Consider the following 27,757-nt stretch of genomic DNA (forward strand, 5'->3'; position numbering starts at 1 on the left):
AAGCATGAAAATAAATACAGCAAAAAAGTCAACGATCTTCATTTGCTTTATGCTGATGATACCTCCTTGCTTAATTGTTTGTTGCCAATAACATGAATATCAACAGTTTTAACTTTAGTGAATATCTAATCATTTTATTTCACTTTTAACAATGGATGTCTAGTTCATGATACAATCATCACGTTCCTTTTTCTGTCTTTCAGTGTTTATTGCGGTAATGGCAGAAAATATTTTGTGCCTTGAAGCTTAGCTTGGCTTTATCATTATTTATGTCAATTGCTGCTCTCAGTCTCAATTGCTAATATAACTGCAGGAGAAGTCTTTTTGATGGCTTCATTCAACTAAATGACTTCCAAATTCTCTACATGGCAGGCAACTGATCAACGTGGCTTATTGTCTGCCATTTTGATCATGTGATATAATTGGACATCTTTTTTTTTCATAAAAGCAGAGATGCATGGCTGAAAAATTTCACCCTATTTGGTGGAAACCAGGTAAGGGAGTTGTTAAAATGGAGCATTGGTTGTACCCACTTCTACTTGTTTTGAAATTGTATGAGGCATGAACAGTCACCCAAAGCTGTCAGGGTCCTCTTTAATTTTTCATCAGAAGCTAATCAACTATTTTAACATTAGCAGGAAAGCACGTCCATATTTCTAGGACCAGGATCTGTCGCAGAAGAGGATTGGCAAAGAGGACTAACTTTTGGGTATTATGGAGGCAAGGAATGAAATTCTCCTCAAAGCCACTTGTATTAGAAACTATTCCTGGGAATCCTTTGTGGTGTCCTCTGAGAAGCATGATTTGACAGTCATTGAGCTGTCCAATGGCTTTTTTTGTCCGGAAGTGTTGCCATAATGAAGTCCTATCTTTAATAACTTGCATAACTTGCCAATCCCAGACTAATGTGATACCTGCTTGCTCATGATATAGAAAATTTGATTTGAAAAACAAATGCTAATGCTTAGATCAAAACCTTGAATTTCAGCTGTTGAACTTGCTCTTTGAGTGACTTGAGCTTTTTGAAGCCAGTTTAAGTTCATGTAGGTGCCAATGTAAACCACTAATCTTAAAAGAGCAGGCCAAGTTAGTCCAGGAACATGACGTATCTGCTCGAACCTGGACTGAATGTCACCACAGGACGTTGACTATCTTAATATTTTCAGTGGGTTAAAGTTCAGTTTATAAAGTCTGCACTGTATTTTAAGTAGGTTCATCTCAACAAATAGAGGAATTATGTAGTTTAATGCATTTCAAACAAATTCAGAATTATTTTAAAATGTTTTCAGAGATGAAGTAAACGCATAGCTTTTTATTCTAAATTATATAAAAATATAAAATTTGTATCTTTTAACATGTCAAAGTTTTGACAGATAAAGAACTAAAGGAGAACATGTTCTGAGTCAGTCATCACAGCAAAGTTCCTTGCAAAAGATTGCTATAAATCCCAGAGCGAACAAAATAATGCTTAATTGTTCATAACATTTCTCTTCAGATATTGTAATGCTTCACTGTGACTTTGAAGTTAATAATGAGAAGTTCATTGATTTTTCTTGACTGTTTGAGATATTCAGTATTTCTTTGATCAAATCAGCAGATGCGTTAATAAAGTATTATTTGATCATCACTACCAGATGAAAGATACACTGTATATACTTGTGTAAAAGTCAAATTTATTAGACTATTTTTCAAGGTTCAATTCATAGGGTCAACAATTATGTGGGCACTAGTTTTGAGGGGCTGAAATTCATGCTACAGTTTGAAATACCGTATTATTAGTAGAAGTCGATTTGATCACTCAACTAGTCCCAGTCAAAGAAGAAAAACACGATGGATTATGGTAAAGGTAATTACTCGATAAAAGTAAAAGAAACAAAATGAATTACCTGGTCTGAAAATTTAAAATGTCAACGAAATCCTGCAAAATCACACTGTTCAATATCATCATGGTCTGGTATAATGGCACACTTAAAATGAAATATTTATTAAATTCTGAATGTATAAGCATCTTGAACTTTCCCGCCAAATTCTTCCATTTCCCTCCCATTTACTTTCGTATGTAATGAACCTCAGCAATATTAACAAATTTGTCAAAGATCTTAAAGATATGTGTAGCTAATATAGCTCACTTTTATTCAAACATAATGGCACAATTAAAATGATTAATTTTTTAACGATATCAACTTGGTAGATAGGATAGTGAAGAAGGCGTTTGGTATGCTTTCCTTTATTGGTCAGAGTATTGAGTACAGGAGTTGGGAGGTTATGTTGCAGCTGTACAGGACATTGGTTAGGCCACTGTTGGAATATTGCATGTAATTCTGCTCTCCTTCCTATCAGAAAATACAAGACTTTTTGGCCAAAAATAAGGGGTCGACTTTTACATGAGTATATACGGTAACAAGTATTCTAACAGTTCAAACATAGGGCAGGTGACTGAGATGTCAGAGGGGGAGCACTTTGGGGCCAGTGACCATAATTCTATTATTTTTAAAATAATGATGAAAAAGGATAGACTGGCTCTGAAAGTTAAAGTTCTAAATTGGAGGAAGGCCAACTTTGATGGTATTAGGCAAGAGCTTTCAAAAGTTGATTGAAGGAGCGAATGTTCGCAGGTAAAGGGACAGCTAGGAAACCTTCAAAAAGAGATAATGAGAGTCCAGAGACAGTATGTTCCTATTAAAGTGAGGGGCAAGACTTGTTAGTGTAGGGAATGATGGATGACTAGAGAAATTGAGGTTTTGGTCAAGAATAAGAAGGAAGTATGCATCAGTAATAGACAGCAAAGATCGAGTGACTCCCTCGAATAAAGGCAGTAGGAGTACGCTCAGGAGGGAAATCAGGAGGGCAAAAAGGGGACACAAGATAGCTTGAGCAAATAGGGTTAAGGAGAATCCAAAGTGATTCTACAAATACAACAAAAAGGTAACTTGGGAGAGAATAGGGCCCTTTAAAGACCAGCAAGGCTGCCTATATGTGGAACTGCAGGAGTTGGGTGAGATAGTTAATGAGTATTTCTCAACAGTGTTTACTGTGGAGAAGGATATGGAAGTTAGAGAACATGGGGAAATAAGTACCGACATCTTGAAAAATGTCCATATTACAGAGGTGGAGATGCTGGATGTCATAAAACGCATGAAGGTGGATAAATCCCCGGGGCCTGATCAGGTGTACCCTAGAACTCTGTGGAAAACTAGGGAGTGATTGCTGAGCCCCTTGCTGAGATAGCTACATCATCGACAGCCACAGGTGAGGTGCCGGAAGACTAGAATAAAAAGCTATGCGCTTTCTTTATTGGTCAGTGCATTGCGTATTGTATAGGAGTTGGGAGATAATGTTGGCTAACATGGTGCCACTATTTAAGAAAGGTGGTAAGGACAAACAGGGAACTATAGACCAGTGAGACTGATGTCGATGGTAGACAAGTTGTTGGAGGAAATCCTGACGGACAGAATTTATGTGTATTTGGAAAGGCAAGAACTGATTAGGGATAATCAACATGGCTTTGTGCTTTGGAAATTGTGTCTCTCAAACTTGACTGAGTTTTTTGAAGACGTAACAAAGAGGATTGATGAGGGCAGAACGGACTTCACTAAGGCGTTTGATAAGTTTCCTCATGGTAGACTGGTTAGCAAGGTTACAACATACGGAATACAGGGAGAACTAGCCATTTGGGTACAGTACTGGCTCAAAGGTAGAAAATAGAGGGTGGGGTTAGAGAGTTGCTTTTCAGACTAGAGGCCTGTGACCAGTGGTGTCCTACAAGGATTGGTGCTGTGTCCACAGCTTTTCATTATTTATACCAATAATTTGGATGTGAATGTAGGAGGTATAGTTAGTAAGTTTGCAGATGATACCAAAATTGGAGGTGTAGTGGACAGCAAAGAAGGTTACATCAGAGTTCAACAGGATCTTGATCAGATGGGCCAATGGGCAGAGGGGTAGCAGATGGAGTTTAATTTACATAAATGTGAGGTGCTGCATTTTGGAAAGGTAGATCAGGGCAGGACTTACCCACATAATGATAAGGTTCTGGAGAGTGTTGCTGAACAAAGAGATCTTGGAATGCAGGTTCATAGTTACTTGAAAGTGGAGTCGCAGGTCAACAGAGTAGTGAAGGAGGCGTTTGGTGTGCTTTCCTTTATTGGTCAGTGCATTGCGTATTGTATGGGAGTTGGGAGGTTATGTTGTGGCTGTACAGGACATTGATTAGGCCACTATTGGAACACTGCATGCAATTCTGGTCTTCCTGCTATGGGAAGGATGTTGTGAAACTTGAAAGGTTCAAACAAGATTTACAAGGATATGCCAGGGTTGGAGGGTTTGAGCTATAGGAAATAGCTGAATAGACTGAGGCTGTTTTCCCTGGAACATTGGAGGCTGAGAGGTGACATGATAGAGATTTATAAGAGGGGAAATAGACAAGGGTCTATTTCTCTGGGGTGGAAGATTTGAAAGGGATCTAAAAGGCAACTTTTTCACACAGAGGGTGGTGCATGCATGAAATGAGCTGCCAGAGGAAGTGGTAGAGGCTGGTACATTACAACATTTAAAAGACTGGGTATATGAAAGGAAGAGTTTAGAAGGATATGGGCCAAATGCTGGCAAATGGGACTATATTTATTTCGGATATCTGGTTGGCATGAAAAGCTGGACCAAAGGTTGTGTATCTGTGCTGTATATCTCTGTGAACCTATGACTCTATAGTAAGTACTAACTATTCAAATAAAAATGAATTTAAACATTTCAGTGCATAAAGTATGGAAATAAATAAAGCAAAAAAAGTCACTGATTTTCATTTGCTTTATGCTAACAATCTCTCATTAATTGTTTGTTGCCAGTAACAGACTGAAGTTTGTTTGCACTTGAATATCAACAGCCTAACATCAGAGAAAATCTAAACATTTTGTGCCTTCTGGACTGAATTTTACTTCCACTAGCAGGTCTGAAGACAGGATGCTTGAAAATCCACTGGATGATCTTCCTCCTGCATGTTCTTAACCTGTCTGAGGTTTTATAGGAGGAGCACAAATCGTTGGGTGACCTTCCTGCTCTTGGATTTATTAAGGCCCTCTGACAGGAGAAGGCCAATTCTATTTGCATAAAAACAGCAGTTTAAACTGTACAGGCTGGTATTCAGGTGGGCTATGAAGAATCTCTTTTGCTGGACCACTGTCAACAGGAGCCACCCTCCACCCTAAACTGAAAGGTCGCCATTTGCCCTGCCTGCACTTCTATCTCTCAAATACTTCCCCCTCCCTGGTAGCCTGGTAACCTAACTGTAGAAAAACCCTGAAGTCTGAACTCCTCCTTGTCGGGACTACTTACATCTTCCATCTAGTAGTAGGACAGCAGAGCTGGCAGCTCTCTAAAGTGGGACTTAGTCCAAAAGTAGAGACTGAAGTCTTGTCTTGAAGCACATAACATTGCTCCCAGCCTGAACGTGCTAAGGAGCAGCCATTAGATTAGCAGGCAGACTTCACACTGACCTTTTAGCCATTGTTTGGGAGGGAGAGACCACAGTCCTCTGCAAGTACCAGCCCGTTGAAATATGCATTCTATATCACAATCTTCCAAGACCATTCTCATAAATTTCCAAATCCGATTATTTATAAACTCAGAATTGATTCAATTTATGTAGTCACAAACTGTTTTGTCCTGTTGGACTCAGCTAATAAAGTACACACCTCTAATATGTTTGTATTTGTCTATGAAACTGGAAGAGCAATTTGCATAATATTTGTCTCAGTAGAAAAAAAACTTGCCACTGCTCTTATGCAAACATGGCAACCTAGAAAGATTGTAAAAACTGACAAATAGCTTTAGAAAGCTGATGCAGCTCCAGAAAATGCTGACAGTTCAAAATTAAAACCTTGCACAGTGGTCTGTCACCAGGGTGACTGAATTTTGTTTTTACGTGGAATTTCAAGATTTTTAACCTTTAATGAATCATGTTTTCCAATTAAATTTATCTTTCCATTAAACCAAACTCCAAAGGCCTTATGACATACAAATAAATAGTTAGTTAGTGTGCAGTGCGAGTTGAGCTTTCTCTGACTTAAGCTTCAGGTATTCCCAACTTTCAATCATTTGCAGGAAAATAATCCTCAAATACTTAGAAGTACATATTTTGCCATTAAAGACTTGGACGCTGAAGGTGTGAAGTATATTTTCCTGAATGCTGATGTCTCTCTTTCTTTCTCTCCACTTTGCTGTGTCTACCTCATTATGGACTGACTGGAACTGGAACCATGCAATGGCCATCACATTCTGTTGGAAACAAGATGTTATTGTCAACTCTGTCAAAGACTATGGTTAGGATGAGGAAAAATACTGATGCTGCACACTTTTAGAATGTAATTTGTATGTAATTTGTGACCTTGATAAATGTTATTTTCAGACCAGAAATGAAAGAGATGCGTGTATGGAATTTTGGAAATGTTAGGCTGAAATGTGGGTACTGACAATATATTCAAAACGTTTGGAGAGGAAAGAGTCACTGAAGATGGGTAGCAATTTGCAAGGTCAGCAAAGTCAAATGAGACTTGTGGGGATGGTGACAGTAGTAGATTTCAAGGAGAGGTGACCTGAGAGGAACAAATGAACCAGTACAGAGAACATGAAGGCCAGGAAGAGAATTTGGGTGGTCAGCAGTTTTGTGGCAGTAGAGTCATGGGAGCAGAGTGACCTTGCAGACAATATGAGGGGAGATCAGAAAGAAACTGGAGGAAAAAAAAATTAGGGGACAGGTTGGGGTGGGAGGGGCGGGGAGAGATGAAACCTTAAGTGAACTTTAGCCTGTTGGACTGGGAGAAGAGTGGGAAGCAATGGTGGCAGCTGAATTTATACTCCAGTTTTCTGTAATATCAGACTGGGGTACTATGCATCCATTCAACCTCAAGCTCAGATTCTGATTCATATACTCTCTATCAGAAGGAATGCATAATTCCACCTTTGGATCATTGCCAACCCTACATCCTTATCTCAGCCTCTTTGTCACTAAAATTGTTATTCGTGCCTTTGTGTTTCCCGCAGTTGTCTTTTGCAATTTTCCCCGGCTGGTCTCCTTTTCCCGACCACTCTAACCTTCCATGCATTCAAAACATTGCTGCTGACATTCTAACTTGCACAAAATAGTGTTCACCTACACCCTAGTTAAACTTTCTTATGGTTGTTTTACCTCTCTTTTCAATAAAATTTATTTTTCCCACGACCACTACATTTTTGTTTCTCTTCTCAAAGTCTAAGAGGATCAAGTGCCAAGACATAGCCGACTTTATAAAGAAACCTGGAATTTTAACTGCTATAGTTCATCTCTAAATAGTTAGAAGTTGCAACTGTGGAAAGAGATTTGACCTGTGCTAATCAGGTGTGTATCCAGCATCGTGGTCACATCAACTGCCCTTTCAATTCAGCAAGAACCTGGTATTCAGACCCTTACAGCTTTCCTGATGCTCTTAGGCGCATAAAAGATAACATTTAATTTTATCTGAATGAGACTTGAGTTAGGCTGCTCTACACATGACCTCCCTATCCATCAATACAAGAAAGTTGCATCAAGGCCCTGTAGCTTCGCTTAAGTATTAACATCCAAATTTCTCTGGTACAAATCGTCCTCATCTGTTGTTATGTTTTCCAACATTATCTGGTTGACTAGCATGTGCAACCTAATTACAATGTAGCAGACACATGAAATTTGATTGTCTTTAGTGGCAATAGATAAAGAAAAATGTGCTGAATGTGGTGCTAGAAAAGCACAGCAGGTCAGGCAGCATCTGAGGAACAGGAGAATCGATGTTTGGGCAAAAGCCCTTCATCAGGCTTTGCTTTTCCAGCACCACACTCTCAACTCTAATCTCCAGCATCTGCAGTCCTCACTTTCGCCCATAGAAAATGTACTGTCTGTATCTGTCATTTCCATACATTGCATTTTAGCAGGATCAAATTAAGAAGACATTGGGTTATTCTATAGTAATCTACTAGTGAAGATATCATCTGTTATTTGGCTTATTGAGTCGATTGTATCAGGAGTAGAGAAAGCTTTTATGTCATTCTAGTTATCTAAATTTATTTATTAGTGTCAGTTTGGAGTATTGATTGCAAACTTTAGAAGTGTGTAGATGCTGGCATGATAGATTTGGACTTTATAAAAACAGAGATTCAAGAGGCAAAATTTTAAAAATACACAACACAAACACGGAGTCAATTTCAAGGAATTGGCAGGATATTATAGGTATTGATTTTGGCAAGTACCAACATGAGTAGGCAAAAAACTGCAATAATTATGTATCCTATGGATGCTTGCAGCTGCTTTGACTTAGGAAGCCATGAATTACCACAGGATAATTACAAACCAATATCACTGAAATGTGGGAATTTCAAGTGCTGACTTTTAGGTGCCAGTGTGATCGTGCATCAATAATGGATAAAATACTAATAACAATCTATACTTATATCCATGTAATGGAATTAAATATCCAAAGGTGATTCACAGGAGGGCTTTAATGTTAATTAGATGGCAAGTTACTACAGGTGATCAGAAAGTTGTACATTTGTGCTGAAAGATAAGTGTGTTAAAGTTCTGAGACTACCCAACCCAAACAATGTTATTAGCAGCAGTTTCATTTTTTTCTTTGTTACATTGTTATAAGTTTTGTTATTAATAATTTTTGTCAAACATAAATGAAGCAATGGTGATCTCATCTAGGACACCTTGATGGGTGGTGGAAAATAACTTTATAGAGTGAAAGATGGATATGCACATGTAAAGAGTAACTACTGATAAATTGTTAGATGAGTATTCAGTGGAATTCATTCAGTGGCTCACCAAGCCATCATTCATCAGTATTGTCAACATTGGTATTAATGTTATTTTTCATGCTATTATATTTGATTTGATCTTTGTGTTTGGAGAAGACCCATGTTTAGCCTCATCTTGCCATTCTAACAAGGGATTAAATTCAATTCTTTGAACTTGACAACATTGCATTTGCATTGTCCTTTACTGCAGTTTGTAGTTTAATTGGAGACCTTATGTAAAGAGAAGCTGTATCTTGGGGCAATGCCACCGCAATGTGGGAACTTTTAACTTAATTCATTAACTAGCCTGAAACATAGATCACTCTGTTAATGGCCATTCAGCCTTCAGTTCTGCTATGTCTTTCGGTGGCATCATGGCTGATCTAATAGTCCTCAACTCCACTTTCCTGCTTTTTGTCCAAAACCCTTGATTCCCTTAGTAATTGAAATTCTGTCTGTCTTACTCTTGAATGCACTCAATAACGAGCATCTCCGGCCTTCTGTGGTAAAGAAATCCACAAATTTGTTACCCTCTGAGACAAATTTGTTACCCTCTTTCTCCTTATCTCTGTCTTACACGGATCACCCCTTACTCTGAGATTATGCCGTCTCATCCTAGATTGGCCCAGCAGATGAAAAGTGTTTTAATCACAATCTGCTGTTTCAAGCTTTTCTCTTGTTCTGACTGTGGAAAACACAATAACCACAAGACTAGGTGATAATTCATTATAAAAGTAGAAACTAAAATGTAACTTTTTGGAAACTTGAAATAAAAAACTGAAATGTGAGAAATATATAATGGATACCAACAGCTGGGACGTTAAAAGATGGATTACCTCTCTTGCTCTGATAAAGGGATTCTGCTCAGAATATTATTTTTTCATATTCTGATAAGCTTGCAGGCGTCATTGAATCATAATTACAACATAGAGAGCCATCAGTTGGTCTGTCATGTCTTTGCTGACCTTTGAAAGGACAGTTTTCATCTAGTGCTGCACTCTTGTAGCGCTGAACTATTTTCCTTTTCAGGTAATTGAAAGCTGTTATGTATGTAATTGGAGGTGCCGGCCCTTTAGAAGAGCAGGTCAGGTGAGCCAGAGGGACAGAGCTTGGATCCAGTATAGAACTTGCTGTGGTGATGTGAACTTTCTCATTAAAATATTGAAGATGTGGAGCTGAGAAAGCACAGCCAGTCAGGCAGCATCCGAGGAGCAGGAGAGTCAATGTTTCAAGCATAAGCTCTTTATCAGGAATGAGTGGGTAGCCCAAAGGGGCTGAGAGATAAATAGGAGGGGCCTGGGGCTGGGGCTAGGGCTAGGGCTGGTGGGAGGGAAACTGGAAATGTGTCAGGTAGATGAAGGCAGGAGTGAGGGTGATAGTTCAGAGAGTGTTCCAGTTCAGATTTACCATTTGTCTACCTGGTATATATTCCTGGTTCCAGAATAAGCACCAACATAAAAGCTGCAATTAAACATGCACTTGTCGCGTTCTGAGGCAGTGCATTTCAATGCTAACTGCTCACTACATGAAAACAGTTTTCCAATGTTGCCATTACACAGGCATAAGAATTGTGATCTAAAGTAGACCTATCAGCCCCTCGAGCCTGTTCTGCCATTCACTTAGATCATGGCTGATAAAATTTTAACTTTGACTCCACATTTCTACCTACATCTGATAACATTTCACCATTTTGCGAATCTAGAATCTGTCTAGCTTTCCCATAAAAATTCAAAGACTCACCTTTTGACATAGGGAGTTCAGAATCTCAACTCAGAGAAAAATATTCTCCTCATTTGTATCTTAAATGGGTGACCCTTTCTTCTTAAACAGTGACGTCTGGTTCTATATTCTCCCCTAAGAGAGAACATCATTTCCACCTTCACTCTTTCAAGATCCTTCTGGATTTTAAACATTTCAATCAAGATGCTTCTTACTTTTTTAATCTCCTGTGGATACAAGCCAACAATTTGTCATCCTAAATAACCAGTCCGTTCCAGTTATCAGTAGAGTAAAACTTATCAGAAATGTTTCCAATTTAATAGCTTATTCAAACAAGGAAAACCAATACTGGACACAGTATTGCAGGTATGGTCTCACCAGTGCCCTATGGCACTGTGACATGACCTCCCCATTTTTGTGTTCAGTTCTCCTTGCCATGAATGAGAATGTTGTATTTTCTGAATTAGTTGTTATACCTACATACTAATCTTTTGTGAACCCTGTTCATCTCAGAATTTTGAAATCCTTCACCATTTTGAGAATTGAAGTCATTCATATAGATTGAGGATCTGCACTGTGTGACACTCCATTCCTTGTGTCTTTCCAACCAGAAAGTGACCCATTTATACTCACTGTCCGGTTCCTGTTGGCTCACTGATCATCAATCAATGTCAGTATGTTAACTCCTACACCATGTGGTTTCATACAGCATTCTATCAAATGCCTTCCGGAAATCTAAGTTTAGTACTCCCACCGGCTTCTGTTTATCTATAGCATATGCTATGTCCTCACAGAACTACAATAAATTAATTAAACATGATTTCCCTTTCAAAATGCTATGCTGCCTAGGCCTGATTGCCTTGGATTTTTCTAAATCCCTTACTATAATACCTTTAGGAATAGCTTCTAATATCATTCCTATGACAAGTGCTAAGCTAATTGACCTGTATTCCCTGCTTTCTGTCTCCTTCCATTTTAGAATAAAAGGGTTATATTCACTATTCTAATCTAATGGAATCTTCTCCAAAACTAGGGAGCTTTCAAAAATTAATATTAGCTTTAGTAGCTGCTTTGTTTAAGACTGAGGATGAAGTTAATCAGGACTTGGGACTCGTCAGCCAGTAGCTCATAGCTCAGTACAATTTCTCTGATGATTTTCTTGAGATCCTCTCTTACATTACCTGATTTAAAGTTTTTTTCTGTGTTTTTTTTTATCCAATGTAAGGAAGAGAAATGCAAAATATCTGTTCTATCCACCTGCCAATTTCTGTTAATTCCTGAGGTACTTTCAATAGGTCCGATACTCACTTTTAACACTTTTGAAATTTTGATGAGAACTTGTGCTATCTATTTTTATGTTTTTAGCTAGCCTTCTCTTGAACTCTTAATTTTTCTTTCCTTATTAATCTTTAGTCATGCCTTGCTTCTGTTATATTCTGTCTCATCTTCTGATCTTCCATCCATTTTTATATATTTATAACCCTTTCCATTCCATTACATTTGATGCTATCTTTAACTTTATTTTGTAAGTGAGAAATGCTGGGTTCTCCCCTGCAATTTCATTTCTGTTTGGAGTGCATCTCTTCTGTGTATTCTGACAAAGTTCTTTAAATGTCTGCCACTGTGTCTCTTTTGACCTATACCTTTACCTAATTTACCCGTTCATTTTGGCTAGCGCTGCTTTCGTAATTGCCCTCATTTACATTTAAAATACTTACCTTGAACCGACTCTTCTGTCCCTGAAACTGAATGCAAAATTCAGTTGTGATGTGATTTTGCTATTGAGAAATGTCGTCATTGTGAGTTCCTCAATTAGTCCTATCTGATTACACAATACTTAGTCTAGCCTGCTGCCTAATCCAGAATGTACTGTTTAACATTGTGAACTCATTACAGAGGAAATTTTTCCCACTGGTTTTGACAGTCCTTTATAGCTTAAACTCTCATGATTATCACTACCCCTTTCAGACTAGCTCCATTATTTCTTCCTTTCTGCACTGTACCTTCCTACAGTGTGATTACAATTAGAAGCCTCTTCTTCACACCCACAAGTGACCTTTAACATTTCTCATCTCTATCCAGACTGCTTCTATGTCCTGGTTGTTTCCTAAACTTAGGACATCCATCTGTATTGTGTTAACATCATTATTAGTTGGCAGACTCCTTCCTCTTTTTTCCAGCCTCCCATCCTTCCAAAATGTCTCTCTTGAATAACTCTCTGATTGCCCTTATGCATTCCAGTTTGTGCTATTCATTCATGTTTTTATGAATTTGAGAGCTTCTGGTTACATGGTATTGACATATACTTTTTACAATGTCCATTCAGAAAACAGTGTCTTGGTTATCAACACTAATTGTTTGCAGAACCTCATTGCAACAAGAAAGTGGATTGGGTACTACTTTGTGACATGGCTTGTTTCAGAATATTTCATTTTACCTTAATACTTTTATGCACATTTGGCTTATGTAAGTAATAATTTTGCTTATGTGGATGATGTTTTCAACTTGTTTCTGCTACTTATAGTGGTGGGAAGATCTTATAACTTTTTATTACTTGACTTTATAATTTTTTAGATTTAGATTGCTGTTGTTTGAAATAAAATGTGTTAAGTACTATGTAATTGTCATTTTTATTAGTAATATGACAAAAATTAATAACACAGATTATTTCTGTACTTCATGTACTTCAATGCTAATATTTCATAAAATAGTACCTAATTACTTCTACTCTTTTAGGACAACAGCAAATTAAGTTTTGAGATGATGTCATTTTTTTGTAGTTGCAGAAATCAAAAAGAATATGACTCAACCTAATCACTATACCAGTGTCTGAGTTCATGCTCAAACTCCCATTCTGATAATGGGTTCAATTTTTAATGTGACTGAAATTGGCTTGGGTGTTGCATGATCAGCTGCCATCAATGTTTCTGCAGTAGCTGCTGATGGCGTGCCTGAGCTCCAACTCAATTCATGCTCACACTCGGTGAGAAATTATAGTCTTCTTTGTGACAGTGAGTTCCTTGACTCTGGAAAAATACATGAATACATCAACGTAAATGTAATAGGCAAGGTGTTTCTCATGAAAAGACACGACTGGCATCCCACTGCCACAGTAGTACCCTCATGATGGGAACTGCAGCCTCCACCCTGGTTATGACCCTGTTATCCCCGAGTTGCGCTGCATGACTTCCCCACCAATTTCTCACTGTCTTCCACCCCTAAATCTCTCTCTTTCCACAACTCCTAAAATGTTTCTTATCCTATCCCACAATGTTTCTCTCCCCTCCCCAAATTTCTGACCCCTCCCCACAATCTCTCATACCCCAACCCACAATCTCTTATCCCACTCCATAATCTTACTCTCACAACTCACAATCTCTCTCATCCCTCCCACAATTTCTCTCATCTCTCCCACAATCTCTCTCACCTCTCCCTACAATCTGTCTCACCCCTCCCCACAGTCTCTGTCTTTCACTCTCTCTTTCTTTCTTTCTGTCTCCCTCTCTTTCCCTTTTTCTCTCCCACTCTTTCTCTGTCTCTGTTCCCTCCATTTCTCTTTCTCTCACTCTATCTCTTGCTCTCACTTTCTCTCTCTCCCTCTCTTTGTCCCTCTTCCTCTCTCTCTCTCTTCCCTTCTCCCTCTCTGTCACCCTCTCTCATTTTCGCCCTCTCTTGCTGTCTCTGTCTCTCGCTGTCTATCTGTTTCTCTTCAATTCATGTGCTCTCTCTATCCCCAAATTTCTTCCCCTCCTCCCAAATCTCTGTCTCCATGTCCATTGGTTTGTCAGTTGGGAAAATAATGAAATTAGCAAAAATTTGATTCTTGTTCAAGAAAATAAAGTCCCAATTCTCTAACTAGGTTCAGAACAGCAAGATGAGAATCTTTCTAGTGAGTAGCAAGATACATATTTGCATCCTTTTACATGCTTTAGCATGCCCGTTACAAGTTATTCTTGCCTCTTTAAGATGTGGTTTCCAATTCTCCCACCCACCACATAGAATCTAGGTGGCAATAATTCACAATATTAAAGTCAGCCTGGCTTTCTGACAACTTGGCTCATCACTTGCTTTGCCAAATCGCCGTCTTGGACAGCATCAACATCTCAGGAAAGGTTCCTTGGACAGTGACTGCCCCACATCTGTCTACAGAGGTTGGGGTCGGACATGTATCGGTCTCACTGCACCATAGCACATCTCTGACACACTTAGAATACAGTTCTGCAATTCAGTACACTGTACTGCCTTTTGGATTGTGCCAATGCAACTATAATGTTGTCGGCCACTTTGTGTGCAGTATCACTCAGAGTGCACTTCAGGACTTCATGTTTAGTGTCTGAGCATTCACTCATTTTGCACTGACTGAAACTCTCCTGGCCTCTCTGCCTTGCCTTTCTGTGTTTTGCCCCCTCCGCGAGATCTTAAAATCTCTTGGAATTACTGTTTTGCATTGTTCTTTGCTTTTGCTGCAGCTGTAGTTTTCATCTTTTTTGAACACTTTCCAGGATGTGATTGTTCAAAAGCCTATGAGAAGAAATGAGGCTTTAGAGGGAATTGGGCAGGGTTCTAAAATCAGATACACCAATGACAGGTAACCTGTGTGGCTTGGTTCCTAAATAGCAATACATTTATCAATGTATATTTGTATTTGCAGTGAAGTGTCAGTTGTGCCACCTCAGACATATTTTCTTTTTCATTCACCTTCCACTAAGTTTGACAGACATTTTCTGGCTGCTAGCACTTGGTCTGATGTACTGCTAGGGTTTAAAAATGGGGAATTTTAGCAGTGGCTCGTACTTTCATTCCTGGAAAGAGGGAATTTAGGATGTGCAGGACGTCAGGGAGGTGTGGTGCATAGCTAATGAGGCATGTTTTGGCAAATAGCATGAGAAACTCACTCAGGCTAACAAAAAAAACTCTCCTTAAAAAGTGCTGAAGTTGACACTTAGCTGATTTCTGGTAATATTCAGCTCCAAGTCTCCTCTCTTTCTTTCTCCAAATCTCCCTCTCTGCATTCCTCCAGTGTCTCTCTCTCTGTCTCCATATTCCCCCAGTCTCTTTCTCTCTCTCCCCCCTTCTTTCTCTCTTTCTCTCTCCTCGCCTCCCCCACCATTCTCCCAGTCTCTCTCTCTCTCTCTCTCTCTCTTCCCCCCCACCCCACATTCACCCAGTCTCTCTCCCCAATCCCCCAGTCTCTCTCACCCCTCACCCTGATTTTCCCAATTTCTGTCTCTCCATTCATTCAATCTCTCTCTCCCTCTTCCCATTCCCTCAGTGTCTATCTATCTCTCCCCCATTCCCCCAGTCTCCCTTTCTCTCTCCCCATTCCTCAGTCTCTTTCTCTCCCCATTCCTCCAGTCTCTCTCCCCATTCCCAGTCTCTCTTTCTCTCTCTTTCTCCATACCCCAATCTCCCTCTCTCTCTACCCCCATTCCCCCAGTCTCTCTCTCTCTCTCTGTCTCTCCATTCCTCCAATCTCTCTTTCCCCATTCCCCCCAATCTCTCTCTGTCCCTATTCCCCCAACTTGTCTGTCTCCTCTCCCAATCCAAAACTCCCCAACCTTAATCTCTCTCTCTCTGCTGCCCAAATCTCTCTCTCTCCCCTCCATCTCTAAAAAGCTTTTCCACATGAATTCAATGTCCTGATTAATTTTGCAGAAATTACACTCTAATGCAAGTGCTTAATTTTGTCCCGTCATTCCACACAAACAGATGGGCAGGTGTGGGGGCCGTGAAATGATGATACGTGGGAATCTAGCTTTCGACATTAAATGGCACTGAACTGTGAGCATGTGATGTCACCTCTGATTCAGGCTTGAACCCAGTGTGTATCAGGAACCTGCAGCTGCTGCAGAAGTCCTGGGAGAAAGTTCCGGAGACAGAGAATTAAAGGATTAAAGGGCTGAGGGGCTTGATTATTGGGAGGAGAGCAGAACAGATAATAAACGGATTGGTGGAGCTTATAAATAAGAAAGGGATGATCACCTTGTTGGGATTGTCTTATAGGCTTCCGAGTAGTTATCAGAAAACTGTGAAGCAAATACATAAGGAGATCTCAGAGAGCTGTAAGGGTAATAGGATTGTAATGGCAAGGAATTCTAACATTTCAAACATAGACTGAGACTGTCATAGTGTTAAGGATTTGGGTGTGGAGGAATTTAAATGTGTACAAGAGAATTTTCTTATTCAATATGTGGGTGTACCTACCAGAGAAGGAGCAAAATGTGACCTTCTGTTGGGAAATAAGGCAGGGCAAGTGACTGAGGTATCAGTGGGGGGAACACTTTGTGGCAAGTGTTCATAATTCTAATGTGTTAAAATAGTCATGGAAAAGGATAGAACTAATCAAAAGTTAACGTTCTAATTTGGATGAAGGTATTCTACAGGAACTTTCCAAAGTTGATTGGGGGAGGCACTTCGCAGAGACCTTTAATAATGAATTAGTGTTTAGAAACAGTATGTTTCTGTTCGTATGAAGGGGAAAGCTGGTAGGTGTAGGGAATTCGAGATGACTAGATAAATTGAGGCTCTGGTCAAGAAAAAGGAGAAGGCATATGGTAGATGGAGACAGCTGGGATTGAGTGAATCACCCAGAAGAGTATAAGGGCAGTAGGAGAATGCGTGAGAGATCAGGAAGGTGAAAAGGAACATGAGATAGCTTTGACAAAAGGAGTTATGGAGAATCAAAAGAGATAATAAAAGTACATTAAGGGTGAAAGAGTAACTACAGAGCAAATAGGGCCCTTTAAAGATCAACAAGACTGTCTATGTGTGGAAACACAGGATATGGGTGAGATACTAAAACAAGTATTTCACATCAGTATTTACTATAGAGAAGGACATGGAAGCTAGAGAACTAGGGGAAATAAATAGATTTATTAGATATCTTGAAAAGTGTCCATATTACAGAAAAGGAGGTGCTGGAGTTCTTAAAATGCACAAATTTAGACAAATGCCTGGGTCCTGATCAGGTATTTCCCAGAACTTTGTGGGAATCTAGGGAAGAGATTGCTGGGAAGACTGGAATTTTGCTAATGTGGTGCCGTTACTTAAGAAAGGCTGGAAGGAAAAGACAAGGAACTATGGACAAGTGAGCCTTGTGTCAGTGGTGGATAAGTTGTTGGAAGTGATTCTGAGGGACAGCATTTACAAGCATTTGGAAGAACCGGCACTGATTAGGGATAGCCAGCATGGCTTTGTGCATGGGAAATTATGTCTCACTAACTTGAGTTTTTTGAAGAGGTGACAAAGAAGATTGATGAAGACAGAGCGGTAAATGTTGTCTAAATAGACCAACAGGGTGTTTGACAAGGTTCCACGTGGTAGACTAGTTAGTAAGTTTGCAGCTTATCCACCACTGACACAAGGCTCACTTGTCCATACTTCCTTGTCTTTTCCTTCCAGCCTTTCTTAAGTAACGGCACCACATTAGCAAAACTCCAGTCTTCCCAGCAATCTCTCCCCTAGATTCCCACAAAGTTCTGGGAAATACCTGATCAGGACCCAGGCATTTGTCTAAATTTGTGCATTTTAAGAACTCCAGCACCTCCTTTTCTGTAATATGGACATTTTTCAAGATATTTTGACACCAAAATAGATAGAGTAATTAACAGTGAAGAAGGTAATTTCAGATTGTAAGTTTGCTCACTGAGCTGGAAGGTTTGCTTTCAGACGTTTTGTCACCATACATCATCAGTGAGCCTCCGCTCAAGCACTGGTGTTACGTCCCGCATTCTATTTATGTGCCTTGGTCTCTTAAGGTGGGTGATATCATTTCCGGTTCTGTTTCTCAGAGGATGGTAGATGGGGTCTAACTCGATGTGTATATTGATGGAGTTCCGGTTAGAATGCCAGGCCTCCAGGAATTCCTGTGCGTGTCTCTGTTTAGCTTGACCTAGCATGTGTTGTCCCAGTCGAGATGGTGTCCTCCTTCATCTATATGTAAGGATACTAGTGATAATGGGTCATGTCGTTTTGTGGCTAGTTGTGTTTGTGTCCTGGTGGCTAGTTTTCTGCCCGTTGGTCTGACGTAGTGCTTGTTACAATCCTTGCATGGTATTTTGTAAATAACATTTGTTTTTGCTGGTTGTTTACATTGGGTCCTTTAGGTTCATCAGCTGCTGTTTAAATATGTTTGTAAGTTTGTGGGCTACCATGATGCCAAGGAGTCTGAGTAGTCTGGAAGTCATTTTAGAGTACGGGATCTTGATCACATGGGCAAGTGGGACGAGGCGTAGCAAGCGATGTTTAATTTAGATAAAGGTGATGTGTTGCATTTTGGTAAGGCAAATCAGAGCAGGACTTGTACAGTTAATAGTAGAGCCCTGGTGAATGTTGCTGAACAAAGAGACCTAGGGGTGCAGGTGCATAGTTCCTTGAAAGTGGTGTCGCAGTTAAACATGCTGCTGAAGAAGGTGTTTGACACACTTCCCCTCACTTGCCATGATGTTGAATAAATGAGTTGGGATGTTATATTGCGGCTGTACAGGACATTGGTGAGGCCATATTTGGAATACTGTGCAATTTCGCTCATCCTTCTACAGGAAGAATGTTGTTAAGTTTGAGAGTGTGCAAAAGATATTGACGAGGATGTTATGTAGACTGGAGAGTTTGAGCTATAGGGAGAAGCTGAGGAGGTTGGGGCTTTTTTCCTCTGGAGCATCAGAGACTGAGGAGTGACCTAAGAGAAGTTCATAAAATCATGAGGGGCATGGATAGGGTGAATAACCAAGGTCTTTTTCCTTGGGGAAGTCTGGAACTAGAGGACATAGGTTTCAGGTGAGAGGGGAAAAATTTACAAGTGACCTCAGAGGCAGTTTTTTTTCATGCATGTGGTGCTTTGTGTATGGAAAAAGCTGCCAGAGAAATTGGTGGAGGTGAATACAATTACAATATTTAAAAGGCATCTGGATTGGTATATGAAAAGGAAATGTTTAGAGGGATGTGGGCCAAATGCAGACAAATGGGGACCAGGTCAAATTGGGATATCTGGTTGGCACGGATGAGCTAGATCAAAGGGTTTGTGTCCATGCTGTCTGAGTCAGAACTGAGAAGAGGGTCAGGACTCAGGAAGAAATCAAGGAGAATTCTGTTTCAGAAGACCTCAATAACAAGTGATAGCAGGATACTAGGTTGGAGGGGGAAGATCTATATCTTTTACTGTGGGTGGTGCCCCTCCCACACTTGGCAGTTGCAGTAGAACCGCACTTCCTTCCCTAAGTCAGATGTCAGTCATTCTTAACAGGAAATGGCCACCTTGCATCTAATTGGCCAATCTGTACACAGCAACCTGTGTAATTCTTGAGATTTTATAGACAAAATACTTAATAATTGGATAATAAGTATGCCTGTCAAATCATTCTCCATTAAGATAACATATGAAATCATGAGAAGAGTCAGTATAAATATAGTTTAGAAACAGGGAAGCTATAATCTGAAAGTTGGCTGAAAACTATTATAAAAACAGGTGGATTTTAAAATTGTCACTTAATGTACATAACCAACAATATTGTTGAGTGGATACTGCCCTGAATATTTACTCCTTTGCAAACTGTGCAGAGCTGGATTGACTGTTAATTATACTGTATTCTAATTTACAATAAGAACAACTGTGTAATCCAGGATTCACTTGCATAACAAAATTGTTATTAAGCTATCATCAAGAGGTTGTCAACATTTAATGCCTCAAAGATGCTGAAAGAAAAAAAAGTTAGAATTCTTGAGGCATAGCTCACTCAGCCTATGGGACTGTACTATGAGGGGCGCTTGTCAAACTGCAGTTGAACTTGGTCAAATTTTCTTTCTTCAGGCTATTAGTCAAATTTTCTCTTAGTTTCTCATTTGCTGAGCTAAAAGTCCGGAAGAAAATCAAGTTACAGCTTACTGGTAAATTTTCAACTCCTGATATTGCACCTAGTACTAATTAATAACAATGGTGTCCATTGATAACTGTTGAGGATGTCAATTATAATTCTCCAGTGCAACTGTATCAAATAATAGCTGAAAAATTGCATTTCAGTGCTTATGAGATCAAGCAATAACTGAAAGAAACTTTTTAAAATGAATGAAAGCAGTCGAAAGTGAATGATATTGAAAGAAAGTAACAAAGAGGATTGATGAGGGCAGAGCGGTAGATGTGATCTATATGGATATTGGTAAGGCATTTGACAGGGTTCCTCATGGGAGATTGGTGAGCAAGATTAGATCTCATGGAATACGGGGAGAACTAACCACTTGGATATAGAACTGGCTCGAAGGTAGAAGACAGTGAGTGGCGGTGGAGAGTTGTTTTTCAGTTTGGAGGCCTGTGACCGGTTGAGTGCTACAAGGATCAGTGCTGGGTCCACTACTTTTTGTCATTTGGATGTGAGCATAAGAGATATAGTTAGTACGTTTGCAGATGACACCAAAATTGGAGGTGTTGTGGACAGCAGAGGAGGTTACCTTGGATTACAACGAGATCTTGATCAGGGCAATTTTTTCATGCAGAGAGCGGTGCGTGTGTGGAATGGGCTGCCAGAGGAAGTGGTGGATGCTAGTACAGTGGCAATATTTAAAAGGCATCTGGATGGGTTTATGAATAGGAAGGGTTTGGAGGGATATGGGCCGGTGCTGGTGGGTGGGACTAGATTGGGTTGGGATGTCTGGTCGGTGTGGATGAGTTTGACCAAAGGGTCTGTTTCCGTGCTGTACATCTCTATGACTCTATGTCAAAACTTGCTGGTATGGTGAAGCACAACAAACTTTATAGGTTGCGCCTGCAGACCATGAGATGCTTTTGGATAGAACATCAAAAAGGGAAACATGTCTTTATTTCCGGAGGATCAAACACGTTAATTCCTAGTGGCAGTAATTATATTCATAACCTATTCAGTCCTTCTTGTCCTGTCTTTATAGTCTGAATGCTCCTTCAGCCGTATAACTCTCAATGAACTCTCTTCTTAATACTGATCTCTTGTGCATCCTCGTTACTCTTCATTGCATCATACGTATCTTCAACCATGTAAGGCCTAAGGCCTGGAACCTCCTCCTTCAACCTCTCGATCTTTCTTTTCAAGATCCTCATTGCAGGATGGTGGCAGAGTAATGCACTCTTGCTGGAGCTCCTGTGCTCTACCCGTTCATTTTTTTCTCTTTCTTTTCCACCTTCCTGCTTTTTTTTGTCAACTAATGACTTCAACTTACCCGAAGGGGAGTGGAGGAGCTGCAAGCACTGGAGGCCAATCCTGGAGCTGTGGGAAAGCAGTCCTGGAGCGGAGGCCGGCAGGGGGAGTGGAGTCCTGGAGTGGAGGCCGGTGAGGGGAGTGGAGTCCTGGAGCGGAGGCCGGCGAGGGGAGTGGAATCCCAGAGCGGAGACCGGAGAGAGGAGTGGAGTCCTAGAGCAGAGGCTGGCGAGGGGAGTGGAGTCCCAAAGCAGAGGCAAGTGGAGTTCTGCAGCGGAAGCCGGCGAGGAGAGTGAAGACCCGGAGAAAACTTACCTCAGAGCAGACTGGAGGTTTGGAGTGGAGTAGGATGGTTCTTGGACTGGGGTGTGGTGCAGGTGGTGTAACCATGTATGGAAGGCCATGCATTCAGCTACTGCAGTGTAATGTTTATGTGTAATTTGTTTGTGGCTGTAATGTCTATCCTTTTAACTATGTCTTATTTCTGTAAAGTAAAACAATTACTTCTCTTTTTTATTCCTTTTTTATAGCTAAGATTTGTACCTAGGTTCTTGTACCTAAGGTGGCACCATAAGAGGTGTCATTGTAAATTTTTCCCTGTACCCCTGTACATCTGTACATGAGTATACGTGACAATTAATTTCTTAAACCTGTGTTTTATTCTTTAGCTCAGTTCAGTTTTTGTTGGATTTCTTTGCTGTGTAGTGCCTTGGAACATGTTCTTATATTGGAAGACATAAAATGCACATTGTTGTTGTGACAGACCCTTAACAGAACCAAAGCTTCTGATTCCACATGCTTAGAATCCCAGTAGGAAATAAGAATAGAGAGAGGTTTGTAACATCGATTGGAATCCAAGCAAACACATCAGAGGGAGGAATTTCTAATTAGCAATGCCTGCATCAAACATTCAAAAAAAGAGTTGCATTTATATTGTGCCTTTCACATCTACTTGGCATCTCAAAGTGCTTTACAGCCAATGAGATGTAGTCACTGCTGTAATGTAGGAAATGCAGCAACCAGTTTGTGCACAGTAAATTACAATACATAGCAATGTGATAATGACCACAGAATGTGTTTTTTGAGGTGGTAATTGAAAGATAAATATTGGTATCAAGGTTATTTTGTGCATGTGGTACTTTGAAATAGGACCGAGAATCTTTTACATCCATAGAGAGGGCAGGTGAGAACTCAATTTAAAAAGACAAAAGATGGCTGAGTCTAATTGTGGCCAATAATTTGAACTATTATTGACCAAAAAAACTGTTTGGTTAAAATGAATCAATAGTCTATTGAGTTGAGGATTCCAATTTTGACATTACCTTTTTTTAAACCTATGAATTGGGGACTTTTCTTTTTGTGTAACTATTAATAATCTGTGTTGCAGCATCTAACAATCTAGTTCTAACCGTTTTTCAGTACACCATATGAACTTGTCTGCTTTTATACATTCAGTTTACTTTGTATTCAGCATACCTACCCAAAACTGGTATATGGAAAAAAACCTATTAATTTTAAATATTTATACATACATTCTGTTACACTGATAACAATGCTGCAAAATGTCACTATTTCATTGTTTTCCTGAAAATCTAGTTTGGCCCAACACCCCCAGGTAAAACAGTTATTGCAGGTTAGAAGATTTATTTCTCCCCAGATGAAAGGGCCTTGTTAGGTTCTTCCTTTTTTTTCCCATTGATCTCTTTGAATTGTCATCAACGCGATTTATGACTATCACTTGAGGGGAAAACAAAAAAGACCGATTCAAATGGTGTTAATTTTATATTTCCAATATCAATCTTGTGATTATAGTGACACCGTGACAGCTAGAACATCTGAAATTGGGTCCTAGAGGCAAAATTCTTTACTGAACATCCCTATTTGATAAATGCCATAAGGACAACAATAAATTTCAACAAGAGTACCAGCTAATTTGGTGATGGTCATCAGATAGATTTGTTGCTGTGAGGCAGACCCATTCCATCAATAGAGATTTTAAAAAAGCTATAATGTTTCATGAATCTAAAATAAAAACTTAAAATATTGAAGTGAGCAGAAGATTAGCCAATATTTGAAAGGGGTGAGACAGTTTAACATTCTGCTTTATTCAGTTGGCTGAGAAGCAACGGGACCCCAGCTCTGACATTAGGCATTGAAATGTTTAGGGGAGCCTTAGGCATGAGTAAAAGTTGGCGAGCCACTTGAAGGAACAGCAGCTGTAAAAATGGCTCCTGCAGTCAGGTTCCTACTCCAGTCCTTGCTTCTAGATAAGGCCTGACTTGGTTGTGTTTATATTTTCACTGATAGCCAAATGGAATTGAGATTTGTCTTTAGTGATGAAAGGCAGTGAAAGCTGGAGAAGTCAGGCTTCAACTCTTGATTAAATTAGCTAAACCAATGTGATTCTCCAAGTGTGGTCCAGGGAATAATTGAAAATGCACGTCACAGCTGCAAAGATTACAGGCACAGCTGTATGAGAGAAAGGAACAGAATCCTCATACCCTCACTCATGTGACATCACACAGCCAGATTAATTCTCACTTGCATGGCATGAATTTTATAATCAATGACAATTGGTTTAATTTCAAAATTGTTTATTGTATTATTATATTTCACTTTCAACAGATACATTGTGCTTGCACAGCTGAAAGTAAAGATGAGCAACCTGATGAATGTGAATCTCAATGTGAGACTGATATTCTCCAGCTTGAAACTGGACATCACTCTCTTGGTATCTTATCAAAAGCAGCACATTCTTTTCATTAATTCTGATACTTTTTTTAACCCAGTGGCAAGTGGAAGAAGACTGGGTAGGACAAGTAGGTGTTCCATTGGGTCTTTTGCCCAATCTCTCACCGATTTGCAGATTAAAGGAGATCCTTTGGTCTAGTGACTAGGAGTCAGGTTTGAGGAATAGATTCTGAATGAGGTAGATGAATAGTGGAGTCAAACAATAAATGAATTAGTGTTCAACCTCAAGGGAAATCAGAAAGTTCACAGGGAATGTAGAGAATATCCATGTAAAAGTAAAATAAATATCTTACATTTTAACGTGTCTTCTGCAAGTTGTGTTTCAAAGAAAATGCACTGCTTTTGAACTACAGTGACCGTGAATGTCAGAATTGTAATTTGTATACAGCTGACAGCAGGATTAGTCAAGGAACTGGGACTTTTGACACAAACTTGCAGGGTAGAATCTTAAGTTTCTCATTCATGTTAGTCCCTTTCTGATTTAAGGTTTGCTGCCAGATGTGCGCGCACACATACAACAATGCCAAAAGTCACATAATTTCACTGATATGAAGACTTTCCACTCCTTGAATTTAAGAATTGTCTGGTTTTGTAAAACTAACAGTGCAAGTGAAGTAAACTTTCATTTTCATCTGCTCCATGTTATGTAGGGATTTAATAGCAGTCAAATTAAGCATTATTTTGAATTTGTTCAGCAACCTTGGTATGCCTGCAGAAGGACTTTTCAATGAACAAAGTTGTTTTAAAATTATTATTTAAACATAGGAAAAATATTAATTAATGTTTTAGAAGAAATTAATACATGACTAACTATTGAAACATTAAGATTTTGATTAGATATGATAATCTGATATTGTATAAGTAGAATTTATATTTGGCTTTTAATATTCCTCTGTTTTGTTCTTGTGGTTTATATATGTTCTTTATTCTTTGTGCTTTCATGCTACCTGGCAGTAGATAAGACAAATCGCCAATACTCTGGTAAGATTTTTGAGTGTGTCTGCTATAATGCTTATGTTTTAGCTTATGTGTCCATTCAATTAATTGGTCAGTACTTTTTCCAATTCTGATATAGCCTACTGGGGCAATAACCTGGATTTTTTGAGCAGTAGCAATGGTGGTCAGATTACTTCTACCCTCAGAATTTCTCCAAACTGATCCTCCTGTGCATTTCTTCTAGGATCTTCCATATTTGATCTGTCCAAGAAATTCCAAGCCCAATGCCTCTTCGGGAACTCTGACAGAGTAGAGTGGAATTAGGGTGGACAGAACAGGCCTCCCTTTTACACTACTAACTGTTTTATGGTATAATTCAAGGGCCAGTGTAAATATTAGTGAATGAGGATGAGTAAGAAAGTAAATGGCTACGATGTGTATGCGGTGAGTGAGTAGTCTGGCCAGAGGTATTTTGTCTTGGTTGGGAGGGATTATGGGATAAAGGAATATAGATTCCCTATAATGTGGAAGCAGGTCATTCAGCCCATGGAGTCCATACCAACCCTCGAAAAAGCAGCTCACCCAGTCCCAACTTCTACCCTATCCCTGTAATCCTGCATTTTCTGTGGCTAATCCACATAGCCTGCATATCCCTGGATATTATGGGCAATTTAGCATGGCAAATCCACCTAACCTACACATCTTTAGACTGTGGGAGGAAACCGGAGCACCTGGAGGAAATCCACGCAGTTACAGGGAAAATGTGCAGACTTCACACAGGCAGTGTCCTGGGCCCTGGCGTTGTGAGGTAGCAGTGCTAACCACCAAGCCACCATGCCGGTAGTCAGGTCTGTTTGAGGAAGATAATCAGGTGATAAGGAAAGGTGATCATGTTTAGACTAGTCAGATCAAGTTGGAGGAGAGCATGGATTAGTCAAGTGATTTGGTGGTCATGAAGGGTAGTCAAGTGTGGTAGTGTCAATTATTCGGGAGAGAGTGAGTTCAGAGGAATGCCAGATCCTGCTGTGGCATAAATGGATCTCATTATGTGGCACCTGTGTGTCTGTCTTTTATCTGACTTATTACCTGAGGATCCCGATGGCCACCAACCGCAAAATTAAAAGGTATACAGCAGCAAAATTAGAAGGTGTCCATGGATTTTCTAGGAAGATAGAATTTTTTCCTCCGTCTGACAAAAGTTTCAAATTTATGAAAGCTGATGCATCTGTGTTTTACATGGTCACTGTAATAGACTACTCATATAAAGTCTTTTTATTGGCCAAACACTGTCAGAATGCTCCCTTACCAAATGTGAAACAGTACTTTTTTCTGAAAGCTACATCTAAAGGCATGATTAATAAGATAATACTTGAGACTTTGTGAGCATGATCTTCTTTGCACAATGATTAGCAACAGTCTCTGTTATCCTGAGACTTCTCTCTCACTTTGCTTACATTTATCCACTGCCTTCTTTAGATTCATTCTTAAATGTATCATTTTGTTTTTGGAAGTAAATTTTTTAGGAAAACCTTGAAAAAAATCTTCAAATCGATGCACATCTTTGATTCTTTTTTTTTACTGCCGTGCCAAATCTTAATGTTTTAATTAAGAGGGCAACACATGAAAAGAAACAAAGAGAGAAGTTTAAAATATACAGATGAATCTTCGAGTAAAAGGAATCTGGAGCTGCAAATGCTCAACTGACCCAAGTATGAACTAATCCAGTGTTTACTTAACAGCAAAGTCTTTATCGCCTTAAATGGACAGAAACCTACACTTCAACCTCGGAACGTACGTCATGTTGTAGCATTCTGATGACCTCTTAAAAACAGAGCATTCTCTGATTTTTGAGAAATAAATTAAAATGGAATTTCACTACATCTAGCTGTTGCCCAATTCTGCACTGCAAACTGAAACTGGCAAGTACATAATGATCTTTAAGGTGACTAAGTTTGACCAAGATGTTGTAATATGGCATTGATTCTGGACTAGGCTGGACTGTACCTTTCAGACAATTACATTACATCATAACGTGTAACATTCTGTTGCAAAGGTACTTGCCTCACCTTGAGTTAGTCTGTCTGTGTAGTTGAGTCAGTGTAAAGTCTTCAGTCAGCTTTGTGGACCGAATGTACAGTGACATCAATATGCTGAAAATGCAGACTGTTTATGTTGGTGATGTTATAGCCATGTAAGTAATTAGAAATGTTGATAAACTTCAAGACATCTTTCTCAACAATAAGCATATTCTCTGTGGAATATATTAAACAGACTAACATTTGTAAGCCAAGTAAGACATCATGCTAAAAGCATTCAGGATAGCAATTGGGCAAAAAAAAAATTAATTGTGACAGCTTATTAATGGCAATGTGTGAACGCGAAAGCCTGAACAG

The 27,757-nt window shown here is 39.5% G+C and overlaps 1 protein-coding gene across 3 annotated transcripts in view; it reads left to right on the forward strand.

The window, feature by feature from the left end:
* sdk1a (sidekick cell adhesion molecule 1a) overlaps positions 1-27,757 on the forward strand; it is a 903,166-nt gene that overhangs the window by 513,939 nt on the left and 361,470 nt on the right. For 2 of the 3 annotated variants that reach the window (XM_072559294.1, XM_072559292.1), the window contains exon 6: positions 25,383-25,409. The exons of the other annotated variant lie outside the window; for it this stretch is intronic. In XM_072559294.1, the coding sequence (XP_072415395.1) occupies positions 25,383-25,409 (27 nt within the window). The remainder of the gene's footprint in view (positions 1-25,382; positions 25,410-27,757) is intronic. 3 annotated transcript variants of the gene reach the window in all.

The sequence above is a fragment of the Chiloscyllium punctatum genome, chromosome 40 (assembly GCF_047496795.1).
Source record: "Chiloscyllium punctatum isolate Juve2018m chromosome 40, sChiPun1.3, whole genome shotgun sequence".
NCBI lineage: Eukaryota > Metazoa > Chordata > Chondrichthyes > Orectolobiformes > Hemiscylliidae > Chiloscyllium > Chiloscyllium punctatum.